The sequence below is a fragment of the Enoplosus armatus genome, chromosome 18 (assembly GCF_043641665.1).
Source record: "Enoplosus armatus isolate fEnoArm2 chromosome 18, fEnoArm2.hap1, whole genome shotgun sequence".
Lineage (NCBI taxonomy): Eukaryota > Metazoa > Chordata > Actinopteri > Centrarchiformes > Enoplosidae > Enoplosus > Enoplosus armatus.
In genome coordinates, this window is record NC_092197.1 from 16543277 (window position 1) to 16565671 (window position 22395).

At 40.7% G+C, this 22395-nt stretch overlaps 1 protein-coding gene across 1 annotated transcript; it reads right to left on the reverse strand.

Annotated features, from left to right (window-relative positions):
* Positions 1–988: 988 nt before the first annotated feature.
* On the reverse strand, positions 989–17725 carry vsig8a (V-set and immunoglobulin domain containing 8a). Its single transcript, XM_070925131.1, has 7 exons — positions 17623–17725; positions 16283–16458; positions 14517–14721; positions 11199–11351; positions 10382–10504; positions 8629–8770; positions 989–1205 (listed from the first exon to the last, which is right to left on the reverse strand). The coding sequence occupies exons 1-7, from the start codon at positions 17723–17725 to the stop codon at positions 989–991; spliced, it is 1119 nt and encodes a 372-aa protein (XP_070781232.1).
* Between the last annotated feature and the right edge of the window lie 4670 nt (positions 17726–22395).

Genomic DNA, 22395 nt, shown 5'->3' on the forward strand with positions numbered 1-22395 from the left:
TATGGAAAGTAGCTGTGTTCATAAAATGAAGACAGTGGTCTTGCTGCAAATGGGTCAAAAACAAATCTGAAAACAATTTGAACGAACTCTCAAAGCCCTGGCATCACCCCACGGAGAAGTAAAGCGCAAACACTGAGCACGTCAGCTCTGGCTGGTTCACAAAGACTTATGGAGCAGAAGATGCTGATATGTTTAGTTTCTAAACTTTTGACTGTCTATGATGTGTGTTATTGCAAAGGCAGACCGCCCTGAAAAACACAAAGTCCTACCACTGTGTGAGGGAGACACAGGAGGGCCTCCATGTTGTCTAAAATGAGGGTTTGGGGGGGGGGGGGGGGGGTCTAGTCACTGTTTATGGAGTGGACAAAAACCCATTGTGTGGCTATTGATATTTCAGCTCCTGTCAGTACATCCTCGAAAAAATACGTACTTAATCATGTACATTTTTTTTGAATGGTTGAGAATTTCCAAATGAGGTCTATCATGAAATAAATATTTCTCTTTTGGTTTAAATTTTGAAATTTTGTTGTATTTGGAGTTTTGAATGTGGAGATGCAAATGATAAAAAAAAAAACCACCAACTTCCAGAGAGCAGTTTGTTTCAGTGTGTAGTTAAAAATGAATGAAGAATGAAGAAAAGGAGGAACTTAAAATAGGAAAATAAAATAAAGTCATTGTCATAATGATTTTTTTTAGATTTATACATTTCGATTCATCACAGACGGTGCCATTCACCTGCATGTTGAATGAAAGATGATGGAATGCCACATTATCCAGCAATAACAGAAGAAAAGTTCTTGTGTGACTAAGATTATCTCAAAGTAACTAACATGGACAATGTTATAAAATGGGCACAGCTTTGAATTCAGTTAATTGGACTCTCGCTGCTCCAAATATTCAGTTTCAACTGTCCAAACTGTCTTGAAGCTTCTGTTCAAACGTTACAATTAGAGCTAAAAGCCTCTCAGTTCAGCTCTGTTGTCGATCGTCAGACTGCGTATCCATACTTGCTGTCGTATTCGACTGGTGTGTATTTGACCGGTGTGTGTCCGTGGCTGTTGCTGGAGGGAGTGTGTGGGCGTCCTTCACTGAAGTAGCTCACCTCAGTCCCCCCCGCCTGGCAGTACGTGACCTGTGGGTGCTGACTGGCGCTCCGGCTCGTACGGCGGCTGACCGGGCGGCTCTCGGGAGGCGTGGCGTCCTCCCTGTTTGGCATCAGAGCAGAACAGAGGGAGGAAAAAACAGCAAAGTTAAAAGGATTTCACTACCAAGGAAGTTATTTCAGTACAACCATTTGAATTCAGAGAATTAGTGTTTGATTAATTTCATGGTAAAATGGCTCAGAAGGCAACTGCAGAAGAAGCTGAGTTTATGGATGCTTTTATAGAGTGAAATCAGAACTGTAAAACTAAAGAGCTTCGGGGTAGAGCTGCATTGCAATCGGCACAGTTCATGCTAATTGTTATGGTTGAGAGTAACAATCATTTTCATAATCAAATCATTGCTTGGTCTGTAAAGTGTCACTAAATAGTGAGATTTCCAAGGTGAATGTGAAGTCTAAGGGGAGATCGTAAAAGAAAAAACCTCAAAAGCTATTCCATTTACTGTGATGTAAGAGAGAGAAGCAGCAAATCTTCAGATTTTATAAGCTTAAACCTCTAAATGAATCCATTATAAAACACTCTTGTCAACATGTTCCTGAAGCTCCTCTTATTTCTGATGGATAACTGAGAACCAGGCTGTTTTGGTTGCCTTCTTTTTGCCGCCTGTATCCATATTTACCACAGAGGATGTACAGTGTTTACTAAGCGAAATAATGCTGCCCTGTAGGTGAAGAACATAAATCTTTGTTGTCTTTGCCTATTTGGAGGCTCTTCCCAGGAGCGCCCACTCTCACTGAGACCCCGCTATCACTTCCTCTCTTCTACTGAAGGATAAAATTCACCGGCTTCATCCAGCAAACACTGACAAGAAGCATTCAGGACAATCTTCCCTCGTCAACATCGCTGCCAACATTCAAGCTTAGAAGCTACTTTGCATTCTGCATTTATGTAACTTTGCGGCACCAGCTGGGATCTGCTCCTCTGTCAAAGAAAACACCCGCACAACTGATCGACTTTGGCATTTTCTGTTCCTGTGGAGGCCAAGGACTCAGATTTTTGCTGGTAAAGGGAATAAATTTGCTTTTGTTAAGCTGAAATGGGAAATAACATGCCCAAGCCTTTGGGGCTGTGATTCTTAGGTGTGTGTGTGTGTGTGTGTGTGTGTGTGTGTTGCCATGCAACAAAACAGGATATCTGTGAACAAGAATGTGTACAAACCAAATACAGAAAATTAAATTAAACATAAACATATCTACTTTTTAGGGTACTTCCACGGTTGTTCTGTCAAGTCAATTTTATTTATATAACCCAATATCACAAATCACAGTTTGCCTCAGGGGGCTTTACAACCTGTTGTTGTGCCAATGAAGTTATCTGTCTTATCTTTTAACATAACATTGTTCTGAAAACATGAATGAACTGCAAGTCTTTTTAATGGCTGTGGCCTCCTGCCGAATATTTTTGTATTTTATTATTTATTAATTTGCATCCTGCCAGGCAGTTTGTTATTACTAAGACATGTTTTGGAATGAAATGCATTCACTGCTTCAGGAACAACTGTAAAATCCTTCCACTATCCCTGTGTTTGGGTTTGTACTTAGATAATTACTTCGTTAAACCCGCTATGTAATTAATATTGATATATTCGGTACATATTTAAAGATGCTATTTTTATGTTAATTACTTCCTTAAAGCTGCCATATATTGAATATTTTTATGTTAATCAAATCAAATGATTATGTGTAATGTGAAAGTCTAAGTTCATAGTGACAAACCTTCAGATACAGTATTTATCACCAGTCTCTATAGTTCCCCTCAACTCTATGGAGCTCATTGTTTGGTTTTTGTTTAGTGTTTTTTCCTCATTGTTTAACTCACTGTTTTGCTTCAGTCTCAGTGTTCTCATTAGTGTTGTTTCAAGCGGCTTCGGAGGAAAAGCTCTGATAAACACACTACCTGCCCCACATCAAACAGCAGACAGACAATGTTAGCGATTAGCCAGTGAACAGGTGATATTTCCCACTGCCCCCCAAGTGGCCTAAAATGTAAACATAAACTACCACCCCCGTACCCCAAACTCACACCAGATGCTAGATCCGTACTTTCCAAGATAAAAGATGAAAGCTGTTGACGTTGCATCGATCCGTTTGTCCTTCTGTTTGCCTGTCAGGTTTCATTTACATGTTTTTGTTTTTGAACTCACAGCTCTGGTGTTTTGGCCCTGCTGCAAAAAAACTCTCTCACTGTATTTATGTTTTGTTTTTTTTTTAGATGCAGAGGATACAGTACTTGAAGTGATTTGATACTCTGTATGACTCATCTCTGCCCCCCCCCCCCTCCCCACACACACACACACACTCACACACTCAAGCTACAGTGTTTACTTACTTTTTACCTTGAACTGACAGATGTGAGAGCAACTATTGTCATGGCTCAAATAATTAATGCTTTGCGGTCTCTTCCATGAGCTTTTCACTACAATGCCATGTTCATGTGCAGAGAGTTGAACTCCTGTATGTCACAGATATGGAGAAGCTCGTATCAGGATTGTGGCTTGAAGTGCTTCTCTGTCTCTTGTACACAACGCTGTCCTCCCACTCTGACACTGCTCCTATTTCAACATCTAATTTGAAAGCATGTGGGCTGTTTTCAACTGCATATGAACCATAACTCCGATTTATTTTTTATTTCTTTTGGGTGAGACACTGTTTATTTGCAAAAGGAGAAATCCTCTCAGAGATGTCAGGATGGGAGGTCAGCAGCAGAGCATCGGCCCTGGAGCAGCTCCACATTCTGCATCCTGCTCACGGATTCCCGTAAAAGAGGCAGAACCAGGACACCCTGACCTTTTTCAACTAGTTACACAGTTTGCACTGTTTACACAGAGGAGAGAGATCTCAACTAAAATAATATCACCTCAAAAATGTGCAAACTGGACACTTGCACCTGTGGATTGTGGAGTTTTGTCCCAAAATTGGACACCCACCATTTGAAAACTGAGAATCTTAGAAAATGATTTACCTACCATTATTGCTCATTTCACATGCCAGTAATTGTTACAGAACTATAAAAAACTGAAGGCCAATTTAGAAATCTTGGTGTTTTGATAGACTATTTGCTTCAGCAGCCACATCAAATTAATCCAAAGCAAACAGCAAGAATTAGAGGTTTCACATTCAGACAAGATTTAGATTTGAACTCATTCATGTCCTCGTCTTCAGCAGGGTGAATTATTTCTTGTCTGGTCTTCTCAAAAAGACCGTTAAACAACTGCAGTACATTCAGAGCGCTGCTGCCAGAGTTCTGACAAGAACCAGGAAAACTGATCAGAAATCAAGTAACAGCAAAAATGCTTGAAGAATTAGAATCTAGCAGGTCGGAAATGAACATGGTGAAGCTGTATTTAGCCACCATGCTGCACACAGATGGAACCAGATGGAATGATGATATCTGTGCCCAAACTTAAGCCTCTTTCAAATCTGAATGAACACAACTAAGAGTCTACAGCCACACTAGCAGCTCTGTGAGGCTGTACATAGGCACGGCGGTGCTTGGAGCTAAATGCTAACGTAAGCATTGCAGCATGCTTGCAATGACAATGCTAACATGCTGATAATTCGCAGGCAACGTTTACCATGTTAATTTGGCCCAATTTTTTTGTTTAGTTCATCTGCCATCATGATGAGGAGGATATTAAATCACACGCAACTACAAAAATGTCAAGGTGTGAGACTTATTTCCCTTGTGGTCCTTAAGGTAAAGAGAGTGGAGATGCAGGAGTTCAGGTGATCCTGCAACACACTGTCAACAGACTAATTAATACTAGTATCATCATAAATAACTAACATTACTCCAAAACATCCAAAAAATTAATTCTAAAAAGTTACATACAAATTATAACTAATTTATTCCAATTTCTGATACTACAGAACCTAAAGGAACTAGTCCTGATGATGGTATTAAACCTCGGCTTGTAGCTTTAGTCTGGTGGGTGCGAGTTTCCCCAACCCTATGAAGGTGGTCTTTTTTCATATATGCTTTATATACATATTATTTGGTCATTTATGGCCCTTTATTACAGTTAGTGGAGAGACGACAGGAAGTGACAGGGAGAGAGATGCGACAAGGGTCCCTGACCGGACTGGAATCAGCGATGTTGCGGTTCTTGCTCAGACCTAGAGGTGGTGAGACCTGATACTGTATGGCTCCATCCTTCAAGCGTGTTGTTTTTAAATGTTGTCACAATGCATTTCTTTGCCTTACGTAAAGCACTTTCAATAGTCTGTGTTTGAAAGGTGCTTTACGAATAAACTCGCCTTGCTTTGCCATAAAGAATTGTTTAAAGAGTTTTACAGAATTTTCTATCTAATGACTTTTATCAACATTTCCCTAAACAACAAGAAATTCCAGTGCATCTTGGCATGGTATGTTTTTTTAAAGCCTGTATACATGATATTCACAGGGCAGAGGGCAAACTGCTTCAAATGCAAATAGAATAGAAACAGCACACTGGAGCGAAAACAAGTTGTCACAATACATTTATGTATGTATGTATGTAAAACAAAAAAAAGATTTTGCCATAGAAACATTCTGTGTGCATGCTAGCGGAACAGCGGTGTTTAGCCTCCACTACGGGTATCTACATTTACATTTGAACTCTTTGTTTGAACTTGTGCAGAAGTTTCTCCAACTTAAAAACAATCAAAAGTATTTGCTTTTTCTTGCATGGTTTGTTGCTATGACATTAACTTTTTCTGTCTCGGTGGTTTGAACCTAGAGGAAGTTATTACCATGAAAGGAGCAAGAATGCAATTATGTCTGCCCATGAGGGATGAGGTTTCATTGTCTACATGTGCGTTTAAAATATATAGACATAGTCAAAGAGAGACTAATACCACATGGGTGGAATTTCCAATCATTTTCAATATCAATTATGAAGATAACGGACTAAACTTTTCACCTAAAGAGATAAGAGACATTCTGCAAATGTGTAGGATCGGGATGGGAGAGCAGGCCCGACGCAGAGGAGGAAACTGTCGTTGTTACTCGCTCACATCATGATCAATGTGTTGCATCTGGCCCTGGGACATCATCGCTCTACCTCGAGGTCTGTGTGCCCCCCCTGATTGTGTGAGTGGAGACAGGTGTGCTGGGGTCAGAGCAGAGCCACACCAGCTGCACCTCATCTCAATAATCAAGACCTCTGCAAATACTCAACCCTGCCACTGCCACTGTGCCAGATCACACACTGCTCTGCTCCGAGCCTTTTCATTGCAGTTTTTGCTATTTTAGCTTCTTGTTCTTTTCCGCTTCCCACGCACCCTGCAGCTCTGACTCCAGTCCCTGTCTCTACCTCCATATCTGGTCAAGCCTGCTGTTTAGCCCTGCCATGCTGCTCTGGATCCCTGCTTAACCTATTCTCCTGGACCCTACTCTGGACCAAATCCCTCAGAACCCCGATCTGCCCAGCCCCAGCCCTGGCTCATAGCCACCAGCTTTAACCACCCCTGTCCTGCAACCCCGCTGTCCCCCGTAATTTGCAATAAACAACTTTTTTACTTTACTCCTGTCTCCTCGTCCAGGTCTGCACTTGAGTTCACCTGTCCTGCAGGCCCACGTAACACAATGAACTTCTCAGAGGAACAGTTTGACAGAGTTAGATGAGAAGATCGATACCACTCTTTCGGTCAAATATAAGGCCAAACAGCGTCTTGCCTAGCTCTGCCCAACGTTAACAAAATGCAGCTACCAGCACTGCTAAAGGCCCACTAATCAACACGCCATCTCATTTTCTTCATTTGTACAAAAAAACGAATAGCAAAAAACTGTTTTACGGGGGTTTATGTGTCAAATTACCTGTTTGACAGGCACAGCAGCTTCTGGAGTCTCTGCAGGTTGCCTGGCAACTGCACAGATCCCCAAAAAATAGTCCAGCACATAACCCCACCATGAAACGGCAAATTTTTGTTAACACTTAACAACACTTAAACAAACAAGATATAACCCATTGTTTTGTGAGCTTTAGAGATGCGGATAGGTCGATGTTGTTACCACTGGACAGAGCTAGGCTAACTGTTCTCCAGTTTCCAATCTCTATGCTAAGCTAACCGTCTCCTGCCTGTAGCTTCATATGTACAGACTGAGATATGAGAATGGTATCGGCCTTCTTATTTAAGACTATTTCCCAAAATGTCGAACTTTTGCTTTAAAGCTGGATTGCGGGACTTTTACATATATATGAACGTTGCCAAACAACTTAACGCTGATTAACCCTATCACTGCCAGCTTTATCTCTCTGTATTTCGCGGCATACTGGAGTTTTTACGTTTATGTATTTGACTGAACTCTCTCTCTGCATGGCTCTGGGCCACGGGAAAAACCTGTAGGTATACGCCAAAAGGGGGAGACAAAGGTTCTGCACTCCAGCGATGCTTCCTGAGAGCTTCTGCTCCTTCCAGAGTTTAAGACTTCGAAACAAACAAACGTAATTGGGTTTCAATGTGGTATGTCCCAGGAAGGTCTTCTTAAAGTGATGAAGAGGAATTCTGAAATGTCACTTGCCAATGTTGTTCCAAGATTTTAATAAACTGTATATCAATGCTGCAAGTCTAAGACAAAAACACCCCAAGAGTGTTTGTTGACACCTCATGTTTCCAACGCTAAAGAAGACGGAGAAGATCAGCAGGAAGAAAGAGTTGGTAACTTTTAATGAATCCAGTCAGGCTGTCAGAGGAAGCATGCAGTGGAGCCAACGTTTATTAATAATGTCAGCAGCTGTTATAGAGCCGCACAATGTACCTGAAGAAAATCACTTTGTTTCTGCGCTCTTCACATAAAACCTTGGATTTCTAGGAGGATTTAATCAAATTGCTCTGGCTTTAGATGAGATTGTAGACGACTCCATGTGCATAATGAAGTGTATAGATGAACATTTAAAACACATAAAATCATAATGTTAGGAACAGCCTTGCCTGAGTGTTATCTCAAAGAGTGTTGACGAAAAGTTTTTCTCCGTCTGTATTTTTGTCGTGTTTACATGTTTCTTTCCTGGTTTTAATTCAAGTCTGGGATTTGTTTCTATTCTTATCTGAATGGCTTTGATGTGCGCTGTTTGGTATCTTGTAATACACATTTATAATTGCCTCTCTGTCTTCTAAAGTTTGGGTGTTCTCCCTTGTCTTTTTTTTTTATGTTTTGCGTCGTAATGCCAGAAAAAACTCTTATTATTATAACTCATTTATGCAGATGTAAAAATCTGCACACAAGTGCACACAATCATGTTTTACCCAAGCTGACAAAACTACTCAGCACTAACAAAGGCAGAAGTTTCTTTCTCGTGGGACTTTTTGGTGATAAATGAACACTAGAAGAAACTTGCCAGACTGTGTGTGTGTGTGTGTGTGTGTGTGTGTGTGTGTGTGGACGTCTTCCCTCCTCTCTGCAGCTCAGTTATCTAACCGTCAAGCTGCCAACACCTTTAACTGTGCCTGACTGTCTCTGCTGGAGCTGCAGTGGCGTACAGTACCTGATCTCATTGGAGAAATCCTTCTCACAGCGATGTCTGTTGCTCAACTTCCAGTACAGAAGCCCGATGAAGACCAGCAGGACAAAGATGAGGAGCAGAGAACCCACAGTGGTGCCGACGATCACTGCTGCTCTGTTTGGAGCTGTAGAATCAGTGGGAATAACAAGGAATTATTCACTCAGAAGCTCAGTGGCACAAAAGAACAAAGTGTTAAAAAATTAATTATACTATGTTATTCTTATTGTCTAGTGTGGCAGTTCCCGGCTTTTTTTTTTTGGCTTGTGACCCTTTTTAAAGTTAAATAATGTCACAATGCCTCTATGCAGATTGCATTGTCACTGTCCAATGAGAATCGTGTATTTCCAAAATGTGTTTTCATGAAATGAAAAAAAAAACCTTATTTTAAAGGAACAGATCAGCAATTTGGGAAATACACTTTCTTAGCAAGAATTGGATGAGAAGATCAAGCCATTCTCATCTGCTAAATATGAAGCTGCAGCCAGCAGCGGCCTAGCTTAGCTTAGCTAAGACCGGACTATTTCTTAGCCAGACGCGGTATCAACTTTCTCATCTAACTCTTGGCAAGAAAGCAGATAGGCGTATTTCCTCTTTTCGATAATTCGATGACCTATATGGGTTTTCTTCAGCCAAAAATATAAGAGAATTGTCTGAACCCACAAAAAATATAGATAATCATGGTTTTCACTGGTAAGCATAGCATATTTATAAGCCTGAGACAAAGATATTCCCTCCTCAGATAGTTTCCTATCCAAAGTTATCCAATATATCACAAAAGAATCAAACATTGTAGAAAAGTTAAAAAAAGCAAAGTGAATTGTGTGTGGAAACCTTGATCTAACTCTATATATATATATATATATATAAATCAACCTCTGGTTCTAAGAAGATGAAGCCAAAAACTCTGAGCACTAATATTGGAAGTTAAGGACTCAACACGGTGTAATATGGGGGTGGGGTGGGGGGTCTGATCCATAGATCCTGAGGCACACAAAGACAAACTCATTTTATGGATCCACAGAATGCAGTTTTTGTTTGAGTCTAAACCTGGAGGTGATTTAGTCCACAATGGTATGCTGAATCATCGACTGTACTCCCTGCTGGTTCACTTACAGTCACCAGATTGATTCCCCGTGAGGCAGCCCTGGTTTTTCTCTGGTTCCTGTCTGGTTCAGAGCTGTTTCAGAGGTATCACTGCACACGGACCTGCCCTCGTTTCAAGGAATCTTTCTGGATTTTCCTCTCCTCCATTTTTACACCGTGCCAACTAAACAAGGCTGATTTTAATGAGTCCAACTATTTTCTGTTGCTGCCTTTTTCTTGTTTCATTTACACTTTATAAAAGCTGAAGGGGCCTGTTGACATGCAAGGCAGCGGAGCCATTTCAGTATTACTCATTTGTGACTCAACAGTAGGAAGTCAATGATGAAGACTGGACGACCAAAAAAGGGTTTGTCTTGTGTGAATAAAGCCATTTCTTTATTTGCCATTGGCTGACCTTCTCTTGTCCTCATTAGACGGCATAATAAGGATAACACACCGTGGTTAAAAGCCCCTGTGTGTGAAAGTGGAGCAATGGGGGAGATTGTGGCACAGCTACAAAGAGAGAAGAGGATGAAATCTAGGTCTTTTATGATCGCATGCGTGCTTCATGTGTGATGTGGACAGGCACGTGTGTGTGACGGTGTGCTGCCTTTTTTTTCTTTTCTTTTTTTCGTTTTCTATTTTTTTTTACGTTTGTTAGCTTTCAGGTTGATCCTGCAGTGTTCGGCTCCAACGGCATTGTTCGCCTCACAAAGATAGATTCCTGCAAAGCTCTGCGAGTGGTTGCTGACTTTCAGCTCCCCGGTCACACTGTCTGAGAGAGAACACACCCACAAACACAGATTAACACGTGTAGTGTACATGTGTACATGTGTACATGTGCTGTAACATACAAGGGGCTAAAACGATGACACATCAGGAGGGTTTGGTGGGAGGCTTCTCTGCAAGTAGGATGGTTTTTTACAAATTATGACTTAAAAATATGAAGATTATTTTGGAAGGAGAAGACCTGCTCGCTCAGCCTTCATGGAGCCAAACTTTGTTGTGTCTCCGGCTGCAACTGATCAATGCAGCTCACGGTAAACAATGTCAAAAACATTTCAGGAAATGTTTTCGTGTTAGAAATGGTGAAAAGAAAATGGGGAGAAAATGCAAATGACCTGCTGATTATGCACCGGAGTCCCCCTAAGTAAGTAGAATGTAAACTGCACAGTGCTGTGCGGCACATCATTATTTCTTCATCAAGTATTCACCTGGATGTTCTATCATTTTCATAGAATTTCAGTCTGAATTAAAAACGGATAGATTCCTTTATCTTGACAATTAAAACCTGAGATAATAAGCATGCGCATGCGTCATTGACTTTTGCTCATACAGGATCAAACACTAAAGTACCACCTGTCCCCAGCCCCCACCCCAACACACACACACACACATACACACACCTACACACGCGCTCTCTCTTTGATGTGTAGTAGCACCATGACGTCAGCAGAGGTCACACTTACTCTGTGAGGCCTCAGCAGGGATGGGGCCTGAGTTTCCTCTCCTCCACGTGTACTTTAAGGGAGTGGAGCCTCTTTCAGACTTGCAGTGCAGCGACACAGCCTCGCCGACCAGCTCCCCCCCCTCCGCCCAGCATATAGGCACAGACGGCCTGGCTGAAATCACACAGCAAATGGATCATTTTCTCGCTGCCATTGTCACTGGGAGGAACCATTTTGATTCTGGCTTTAATGACGCACACTCACACCATATGGATGGGTTATACCAACAATGTGAAGATGATTTTATTACTCGAAAAATCCTATAAAATGCATGCATTGCAAAATAAATACATGCCTTCATTGCACATTATAAATAAATATCTGAACATCAAATGGCTGGATCAGTTAAAGATGACGAAGCGGAGAAGTGTACGTAAGAGTACCGTCCTAAAAAGGTGAAAGAGGATAGAAATTAGTCGCGATTAAGGTGAGATTGATTATGTTACATAATACTTTAGTGTATTAGTTTATTTAACAGGGCTCATACACAACACAACCGTTGAGCCAGAGTTAGCTATATAGCTAATTCTGGTGGTCCCTGGGATACTGGTGGAGAAAAGACCTGAAGGCTTGTTAAAAACACAACATTTCACACATTTAAGTGTGTTCTTCCCCATTTACATAATAAAAGAAGGAATACTAGCCATCCATTCATTCGTGCAGTTTCTAAACCCTGGGTCATACAATGAACCGGCTCTATAAAATGACCGGCTGGCTCTCTGGACTGTTTGTGTTGCTGTTGGCATGAAAAGAGCTTTAGGCTGTCTATTGATATGTGAGGCTTTGCTACAGATATTTACTGAACAGTCTGCCAGTTTTCATGATTATTCATCTAATACAGATTTTGTACCAAGTTGAGTGTGAGAGTGAAGACCTGAGAAATAATTAAAGACACAACAAAGTCAGTTAAAGTTACTCCACGGGCTATGCAAAATAAATGCACCCGTTGATTGAAAATCTGTTTCTTCTGTGAAATGATTTTGTTAAAAAAGCTCCAAACTCCATGCCTCAAACATTTGGACAAGTCAATGTACAACCCAGGCTGAGCTAGATAGCTAGATGTAGGTGCGCTGGTTTGAGGATGTTATTTTTTGCTCTTTGTTGGACAGATTTGGGCTGTTCAGGTCATTTTAAAGCAACAAAATCTATTACAGTGAGGTCAATTTGACATTGTTGGGCACATTAAATGAGTAATCAAATGTGTCCACATACTATCCTTTAATGATTTAATGGGGAATGTAAAATTACTGTGAAACTGACGTTTTGCCATTTTGTTCTTAATTTCTTCCTTTCATTTCCTCTCAGATTTAGGTTTTGATTGTGGAAAATAACAGAATTGTTTCAGCCATTACTTGTAATTCTTGTCACTGTTTATGAGCCGAGCTGGCCCATATGAGATGAACTTGAAAAAATGAGAGGTTGAAGGCTTATTGAAGGCTGAGTATGGCTATATATCTTTTGTTTAGCTAACTGCAGTAAGCGATTAAGTCCAGTCAAGTTTTACAAAGAAATAAAATGAAATCCGAGCTCTGTCAACCTGTAGAGTCGAGAAACTGTCACATCAGATCAAGTATAATATATTAAAACTATGTCTTCTGACCAACGCTGTATTCCATCCTTTTGATTTAGATTCCAAAAGGCTCCTGAAGGAGCTTCTTTTTTGGGCCAATTATTTGCTCAGTCATGACACATCTTTGGAATAAGTTATTTAATACAGTATTCAGTCTTAAAATCATAATAAATAAATCTGCCAATGAGGCGACCTCCTCCTCCACCCCAGCCACCGCTCACGCTCTTCAGACAAGATGAGTTGGACTAGAATCAAGCAAATTACTTTACCCCTCTGGCAAATTTTAAGACTGAATACACTGACAAATGGCTTTAAGTGAAGTGTCGTTTCAAGTTACTGTCGCCTGTTTTCAGCCCTCATCAACTGCTCCATCTGTATCTATCAGTCCGAGACAGACCTTTCCAAAGCCATCTTCCTTCAGTTAATTCTTTTTAATCCCAGTGGTCAAAACTGTGACCACAGCTATCTCTATCGAGGCGCATATCTCTGCTCCATCAGCACATGAAGCAAACTCCATGTGCTGGTTGTGCAAAGTGTAAAAAAAGGTAAAGTTATCAATTTGGGTGATTTTTTTTTTTGTTGCTGAAATCCATGTTCTTACACAGCAGGGAAATTGTATTCTATTTCAGATTAAAGGGTTAGGCACGGGAGAAAACAGGACAAACCCTGATTGGTAAAAACCTTTAACACTGAGAAAGCCATTATCTTAGTTCTCACTCACATCCATGTGACCTTTAACAAAACTGACCTCCACAAACCTCTAATTATGGGTGGAAGTGACAAATTACATTTACTCTCCTTACTGTAACAAAGTTGTGTTTTATGATGTGTGTACTTAAACTTGTTCTTGTACTTAAATATTTCTTATTTCAATTATTGGCTACATTTCTCACCCATTTGTTGTATTACATGAAAATTCATAATTCGTGATGGATCAGCAGCTGCAGCAGCGGTGGCGCTTTGTGAACTGCAAAGAAAAATGCGCAACAATGCATCGACCTTAATTAATCACTGATTTAATGCACCACCCGGCAAGCACGCCAAGGGACCCAGATCAAACACGCCCACGATGTTGTGTGACCAAAGATGCTGTCACGGTGGATCCTCCGGCAGTGACTTCTACATTCACTGAGGAACTTCTGGATCTGAGGATCTCTGTCAAAGTCGTCACTGCCGAGCGCTCATTCAGCTCAGAAGTTTTTGAAAACTTTGAGGAGTGCAGTGGGACCAGAGCGGTTGAGTGGACTGGTTTTATTATGAGCAGTGTAAATGGACTGAACGAGCAGAGAAGTTGATTCTAGAGCAGACTGAAGTGTACAATAACAAACTCAATGATGGATGTAACTGAATATGAACAACCACTGTGTTGCCTAGCAATGTAGCGTTTTGTGTGTGTGTGTGTGTGTGTGTGTGTGTGTGTGTGTGTGTGTATGCGTGTGTGCTATGCAGAGCAGTGTGTGCAGATACTTTTACTTCAGTAAAATGTCATTAAAAGACAAGCACTTTTACTTGAGTAAAAGATGCTAGTTCTCTTTCCATCCCTGCCACTGATGGATACAGAGTATGGCATCGTAGTAGCAATGTTGTTGTAGTCTTAAAAGATAAAAGCGTGCCTGAGAGCAGGTACCTTGTTATTTGCTTTGTGGCAAATTGCAAGTGTAATGCATGCTGGCATGTGAGAGGGAAGTGTCCCAAATGCCCAGTCTTACCCATGACCACCAGTGACACCTTGCGCATGTCCACTCCAGGTGATTTCTTCACTTTACACTGGTAGGTAGCGCTGTGAGCAGGGGACAGCAGAGCGATTGAGAGCGAAGCGTCACCCATGGAGGGGTCACGAGCAGCAAAGCTGAGCCCTTTTGCAAGAGCGTGGTCACCATGGACGTATTTAGTGCCGCTGGTGTAGGACATGAGCTGATGGCAAACAAAATGAAAAGATTCAACCAAGAGCGAACACATGACTCTGAATGACACTTTTAAAATTGATGTTGACCAATTTAATGTCATTTAAGTATTTTTATCAACATTGAATACCAATTACCACCAAGCCTGGAGCTCTATAGAGCTTTTTAGCCTCTTTTAGCTCATTGTGTTGGTTTTACATTTACCAAGTGGTTCAGTCTCAGCACTCGTTTCCAGCAATATCGGGCGACTGGTTTCAGCAAACCAGCACTCACAAACCCACTGTACACTACCTGCCCAGCACCAAAAGGCAGAAACACAAAGTTAGCGACTAGCTGGTGAAGAAAGGGGAACATCTAGCCGATATCTTTCTCTATTCATGGAGACCAAACCAGAGAGATAAAGAACAGTGTATAATGGACTTACGTTGATCAGGAGGACAGAAACACAAATTAATGCTAATGTAACACATTTTCTAGTGTCGCATAGCCAGACCTCCACACTTTGGAGAAAGGCCTGTCTCAACCCATTGTTGTTCTGGGACAGTGGAGCTCACTTGACCCATTAAAATAGTGAAATAGTCGCCAGACTTAGGCCAGCAGCCTACATCCGGTGAGTCAGACTATACATTAGCATACACCTTTTATAGTGTGATAATATGTCAGGGCTGTGTGCTTGTCAGCTTGTTTGTGAGCTCCTCTGCTCCGTAGTGTCCAAATAAAATCATTTAAGGCTGCTTTAAGTTTGCAGTCGATAAATATTTAGATAGATTTAGATTAAAGGGCTGGTAAATGTTTAAGTGCTTGACTGCAGGACACAAGAACCAATAATCTGCACTGGTCACTTGTCTAAAGCACCACGTGCTGGACCTGGTCAATCCTTGTATTGACTGTGATCAAATGTCTGCTGCCTCAGGGTAGAGATGAGAGGGGAAAAAAACATCCTTTCAAGTCTCCAACACTAATGACTCATTTCATTTAAAAGGCAAATGGGATAAACAACTAATTCCTGTGAAATTAAAAAAGTGGCAGGAGTTCATCCACACTCCAATCTCTCCTGGACTGAATTCTGACTTAGACTTGCAGAGGCACAAGCACATCGCACGAGGACGAGAAGAATCTGAATTTCAGGAATTTCAGGAATTTGAAAGGATGTGTTTAAGATGTCATTGTGGCACGTGTCATGAGAGGTTGTGTAGTCCTTTCTAACCTTTTGTCTTGACCTAATTGTGTTCTGAATTCCAATTAGCTCAAACATTGAGAAGATGCTGGAGAACGCTTTCATTTTACGGGTCCATAATTTTCATTTCCTGGTCGGAACTTTATAATTTGGTACTCATTTTAGGGAAAGATGGAGACAGTATTTAATTGGTACACTTCTAATTAATGAATTCCAATTAAGTGCTTGCATAACCTACATCTTTTTAGTCTGTGCACAGCACAAAAGATAGATAGACCTTCAACAAGTATGATGTTTTCAAGAATAAATGAATAATGGATGAATACAGTGCTGAGGGTGTCTTAGCATAAAAGTGAATTCTGTTTTATAATCCATAAATGTACATGCTTCTTACCATCTGATCTTTCTGCGTGGTGTCTGGACTGACCACAGACCATTCGATGTCAAGCTCTCCGGTGTCCAGGGGGCTCAGTGTGTAACTGCAGCCCAGAGTCACACTCTCTCCCTCGGCCTTCTGGATGGTCTGCGGGCTTGTGGACGTCACCTGCATCCCTCGCGTACATTTCAATTCTTAAGAAATTCAGGCAAGTCTTGGAATTAATTACAGAACCTCTAGGATAAACATTATGTATTCTCATTCAACAAACCCATTTTTGCAGAGTCAATGAGCCACAGTTTACGGTTTCCATGCACACAGTTTTATGGGTACATTTAATATTGGTTCTAATTATTTTCTCAAAGGAGGTCTGGCTGAGAAAGCAACGAAAACACAAAAATAATAGCTGCAGCCAAATGCTACACATGAATTTAAAAACGACTTACAGCTCAATGAGCAGCACTCCAGATATCATTTGAATCAGAGTATGTATATAACTCTTGGCAAAATAGATCCTATGCTGCTTTTTTACTGGTTCTTCCACAAGGTCCATCACAATATGTTAAAGCTCAACAAGAGAAACTAGCTTTTGTAGTTAGCAAACGTCTTGAAATAGGTATTTCATTGTACTCCCTCCTCATGGAGCTATTTGCCTGTTTTAGTTTTGACCAGAGACACATTAAATGTCTTGAAACCAAACAAAAAGCGTCTTCCATTCTTTTTGTTTTCTTCAATCCAAAAAAATATAAAGTGCACACATAACAAGAGAGCTGGAATTAGACTCAAAAGGGACTTGCAAAAGTATGTGGGCCGGAGGGACTTAATAATTATGCTGATTCAAGTGTTCAATCTAGTTTTAAGTTAACAGTTATAAAATGAAAGATGATTAGTGTAACTATAGAATGCTGTTACATGTTTGTATTAATGCAAAAGTAAAGTTTTTAAATAATACTCTTTACGTCTCGTACGTACAGAGAACTTTCCAAATACACTTTGTTCCAACTAGATGTGTGTTTGAGATCTGCAGCTCAGTCTATTAAGAGCCCCACCCTGTAGATGAAACCACCGTATGAGCTCAAATCCCAGGAAAATGAGCGAGTCAACAGTCATCTGGAGGCCTAATCTCAAAGCCTGATTGGACAGACTGTGAGCGCCATGGTAACACATGGGGAAGCTTACACCACTGAGGCATACAGCTCAGCAGCGTTCAACAGGGAAGAGACATGAAGGTCTCCGATAAAGATGCTTCACTCAATACCAAGTCATACCAATACAGTGTAGCAGATAACACAGGGTGCAGTCACTGTACCTGTATGTGCGTGCTTGTATTTTATGTGCTGGCGTGTCTGTATTTTTACCTGTGCTCCAGAGACTTGCAGTGCACAACAAGAAGACAGACAAACAAGGCGGGCAGCTGAGGAAAGAAGCTGACCTCAAACGACTGCAACTTTGTCTGAACATAGCGGTCCTGTTTGAAATAAAATCATTAAGAGTGAAGTGATTAAAATGAGTGAGATTCTAACAAACAGAACAGTGTTTTTACATGTATAATATGTATTGGCACATGACATTTCTCAACTGGTAACAACCGTGCGCTTATAGACACATTTATAAGAAATGAAAAAAGCTGGAAGTTTGATGTTACCTGAATGCAGATACTACATCCAAACGCCTGGCAGCAGAATACAAAGCAGCAGTGTGCTGCCTGGTGCTCTTGCTTTTTAGCGGGAGCTCCTCCTTAACCTCCAACTCATTTCCATAAAGCTTTCTGGTTGGGTGGTTGCTCCACCTGTTTTACCTGTTTACCAGGATGTTTCCTTGGTATTGCTATTCAGCTGTTTGGTATTGCCTTTAACACCCTCTAACTTTCCCAAAAGCTTTGAGATTTACCACAACCACCAAAACCAAAGGAAACAAACTTATGTAAAATAAGATTTTAATGAGATAAAACCAATGGAAACGTGCTTGAGGAAATCGGTGCCCTGGCAGCTGAGTAACAATACAAAGCAATCCCTTGGTAAGCGAGTGAAACCAGAGGAGGGGCGATACAATTTGACAGTGAGGTGGTTGGAAACTCAGGGTTCTAATTTTATGAGAACTGTACTGAAAGCAAAACACCCGCAACACAATGCTGCTTTGTCTGTAGTCAATGATATTTAATTGCTTGTCTGTCTGCCCTTCTGCACATGGTCACAACATCAACTCAATTTTCCATTTATTTGGATGAAAACAAACTAAAAAAAAAATAAGTTAAAAACATTAAACTTGAACATAAAGAGAAAATCACCTGCGCAAGGACACAGCTGCTGTACACACTCTCTTATTTGTCGCATTCACAATACACCACACACCACTTAAGCACCTCTCCTTTGTCAGATGTCTGTGGTTTCAAATAATAAGGAAGATTAGGAGAGAGGTCTCAAGTGACAAGAAACTGGTTGCACAGCCAAAAAACACGAGCCAGTAAGGTTCATGTACGTTACCAGTCTGAATAAAAACTGCAAAGCTTGTCTCTGTACCAAATCTACAAGGTCCATCTGCAATCTTTATGAATGAGAAATGGTGGAATGTCCTTCAGTCGAAACATGCAGAAAACAGATTTATGATAAAGGATAAAGAGCTTTATCTCCACTTAAAAAAGAAATATCAAACACTTCTAAATCTTCATGTGAATTTTCTCTTGTAGTCACCACATTTATTCTAAAAGCCTCGGGCAAGTTTTTTTTTTTTTGAAAAACATTTATATTTAAAGACACCAGCTGCTAAAGTAAAGTTGTCAGAGACAGAGCCGGATCCATCCAAAGCTAAACTCCTCTCTGACCCCACACACCCACTCTTTTCTAGATTTGAGGGGCTCATTTCATTATTCTGATAAACTGCAAGATAGTGATATGGAAAGCGGCATTTGTCTAGGAATGAGGTGGATTTTGCAGGAAGAAATTATATTTAAGTGCTTTAAAAGCTTGAATCTGGTACTCCTCACGTTTTTTCCTAATTACTTTAATATGAAGAAAAAGAACCACTTGACCAAACCGTTAAGGACTTCCACCTGCCGACCATCAAACATCAGACAGACAAAGTAAGATCCGATTCAACTTTGCCGTCATTGCACAGCGTTTTGTTGTTGCGATGTCCATGATGGTGCTGTTGAAGTTCTGGTCAAGTTTTTTTTTTGCCGTGCGTTTCAGTCAGAGACGGAGCAGTTCCCTCACCACACTGTGATACAGTTGGCGAGGATGCAGGAAACGTTACACAGGGTCCTCGGAGACAGATGGACAGGTGTAATGCGGTAGCCAGACTATGGTAGCAGCTGCCATGCAAAGTATAAATATCAGAACGCTAGCTGATCGTAGCCCCAGGTTGTGCCTCTTGTGTTAGCATTAGCAGGCCGGATAAACACCGGCGGGAAAACAACGGTGTACAGAAGCGCATGGGCCCGCCAATAACTGTGCTATATTCAGCGCTTAACAAGATATTCAGCAAGGCTACGACTATGCACTGACACTCCCCCACAGACATACACACCTGAGAGCCTCTCGCAGTAGAGCCGCTAGCCCAGCAACAACACAAGTACCCCCACAGCGACTCTCTCAACAGGCCATAAAAGTGCCACCAGACTCCCTGTCTTTCCAGCAGAGAAAGGGAGAGTCTGACAGTAGCTTCTTGTGGCTGGTTAGCTCTGACTACCAGCTATACATCTTCTATGCATGCAACCATGGATGTAGTGAGAACATGCAACACTGACCGGTGGTCGGCCAGCATCCCCTGACCCTTTGCATCGCACACTATGTACCCACGAGGCCATGCGAGCCAGATGTTTCCCTTGGGAATTGGTGGACTACAAAACGGAGCTAAATGGAGAATGAATATTTGACTTACATTCATCAGGTGGACTCCAAATGAATGCAAATGTTGCTCAATGCCTGCTGGATGTACAAATAAGCAATAGTTTGCTCCAGGTATTTTACCAACTTGGAATCAAATCCAAAACAGAACAGGCCATTGGAACCCAACCCTACTCACACCTGAAACTGTTGATTCAGAAGCTAATTGCTAGCTACTGAGAGAGCAAACTCACCAGCGGCTAATTGTAAATAAAACACACAAGAACCACCCAGCTATCGTCACAGTTACCATTCAAATAAAAATACAAATATGGCTAACCATAGTGCAGCATGAGTTTTTGGCCTTGCCTAAGCAGTTGGACACCGTACACACCTACGTGCCAAGTTTGGCTTCTCTGGGATTGATGTCTGTTGCTGCTAGAAAACAGCTTTAGTGGGGAAAAATAAAGGAAGACCTGAGAAAACAGGCAATCTGAGTGAATGCAGCAGGGAGTTTCACAGCTTGGGTTAATACACGAGTCTTCGTGTATCAAACATATACCTCTTTTCTGCCCTTGTTGGCATGCTTTTTATGTAACTGTGCTATAATAATTCATTATCCCTTTTTTAAAAGAAATTCATCAGTTCTTTGGACCTTGATCTAAATGTCCTTGACGCTTGGTAAGAAAAGGAACCAGTCAAATGCACTCAAGGTGGTACTTGTGTCATAAAATAGACTATAGCATTTGTTGAGTACACTGCTGTGCCCCTGGCCTGATTATGACGGTTATTTTGACACTTTGGTTTCTATACACTGGCTTTATGGACGTCAAACAATTTTGTACTCCCATTATTTTCTTTTACTTTTTAAATAATACTTTATTGAATTTGTTCAAGAGGAGAAATTACATAAATTGAAAAAGGTAAATGAGACACATTCCTTGATAATACAATGTTAACAAAATACAATGCATAAACTTACAATGCCATTATTGTCTTTTACCTCCACAGGCCTGATATTGTAGTCTTTTCTTTTTTTCAAAAAACATGTTATTTATTCCTTATTTATTTTAAAAGTTAGCAAAAAGGATCTTACAAATGCAGCTGCAGAAACGAGACAAAAAAGAAAAAAGGAAAGACTGAGGTCAAAGGTCAAAAACAAGAAAATCTACACTGACTTTCACTTTTTTGTTTCATTTGGTCTGTTTCAGAGGCCTAAGACAATATTTCTAATGAGTGGGTGCCATTTTTCAAATGTTGTTGATGGTAGTTTGTTTGTATGTAATTTTTACACAGCATCTTGTGTATTCTCCTGTCGAGGGTGCATCCTCGCCAAGCCAATGTCCAGTGATACATTTCCTTGCTGTAAACAAAAGAATAATTAGTAAGTATGAGTGTCCATGCAGGGACTACTCTCAGTGCTGCAGTCTGCAGGAATCATTTACAGGGATATTTCCAGAACACTATTTATAAAAAGAAATTCATCAACTTGGAACACAACCAAAAAACAAGTAGCTTGCAGATTGTTCTCCACACTTCTCCTGTTAGCTCTGCATTTATATTTACCTTTCTCTTTGAGGTTAAACAATATCAGTTAATCATTGGGTTAGGAGTTTCTTCTCCCCATGTTTCATTCAATACTTTCCAAGCTCAGACTGCCATTTCTTTTTAAAAAAATGTTCTTGCCTAGCACTGACTTGTGCCCTACTGGCAATAGCCTGACATCATTTTGCTACTGATTTACTATTTAATACTCCACTCTGTGAATCAATTATATATTTTTCAATGAGTTATGTTTTTTTTGTTTTTTTTAAGTATGTCCCTGTTGTTCAAAAGACAATGTGGCCCAATGTGGCCTTAATTAAATTAAAATGAAGTAATTCACACCTATGACAGCGTGATCGTTTGAAATATAAACACATTTCTATAAAAGTACCACTGATGCTGGTATTACAAACACACTGCCTGTTGACAGAATAACTCAATTACCACATTATAATTGATGATTTGTGTTACAAATGCACAGGACTTTACATCTGACAACGTCTCTACTGTTCAGAAATCAAAAGCCTTCTCCTGGCTTTTATTGCTGGAATTTACACGGCAGATTCTCTGCCAAGTAGGTCACAAGCTCAGTTGTTCACAGTTCCAAAGTGCACTATTACGAAAGCAGCCCAGGCTTTGAAAGATAAGCTAATTGATAAGGGGAAGAAAAGGGAATACAAGTTGGATTTCTGTTTTTGAATCCACTTTCTCACTAGCACATGCTAAGCTGGCACACGGAAACGTAGTCACTAAAGCTGAACT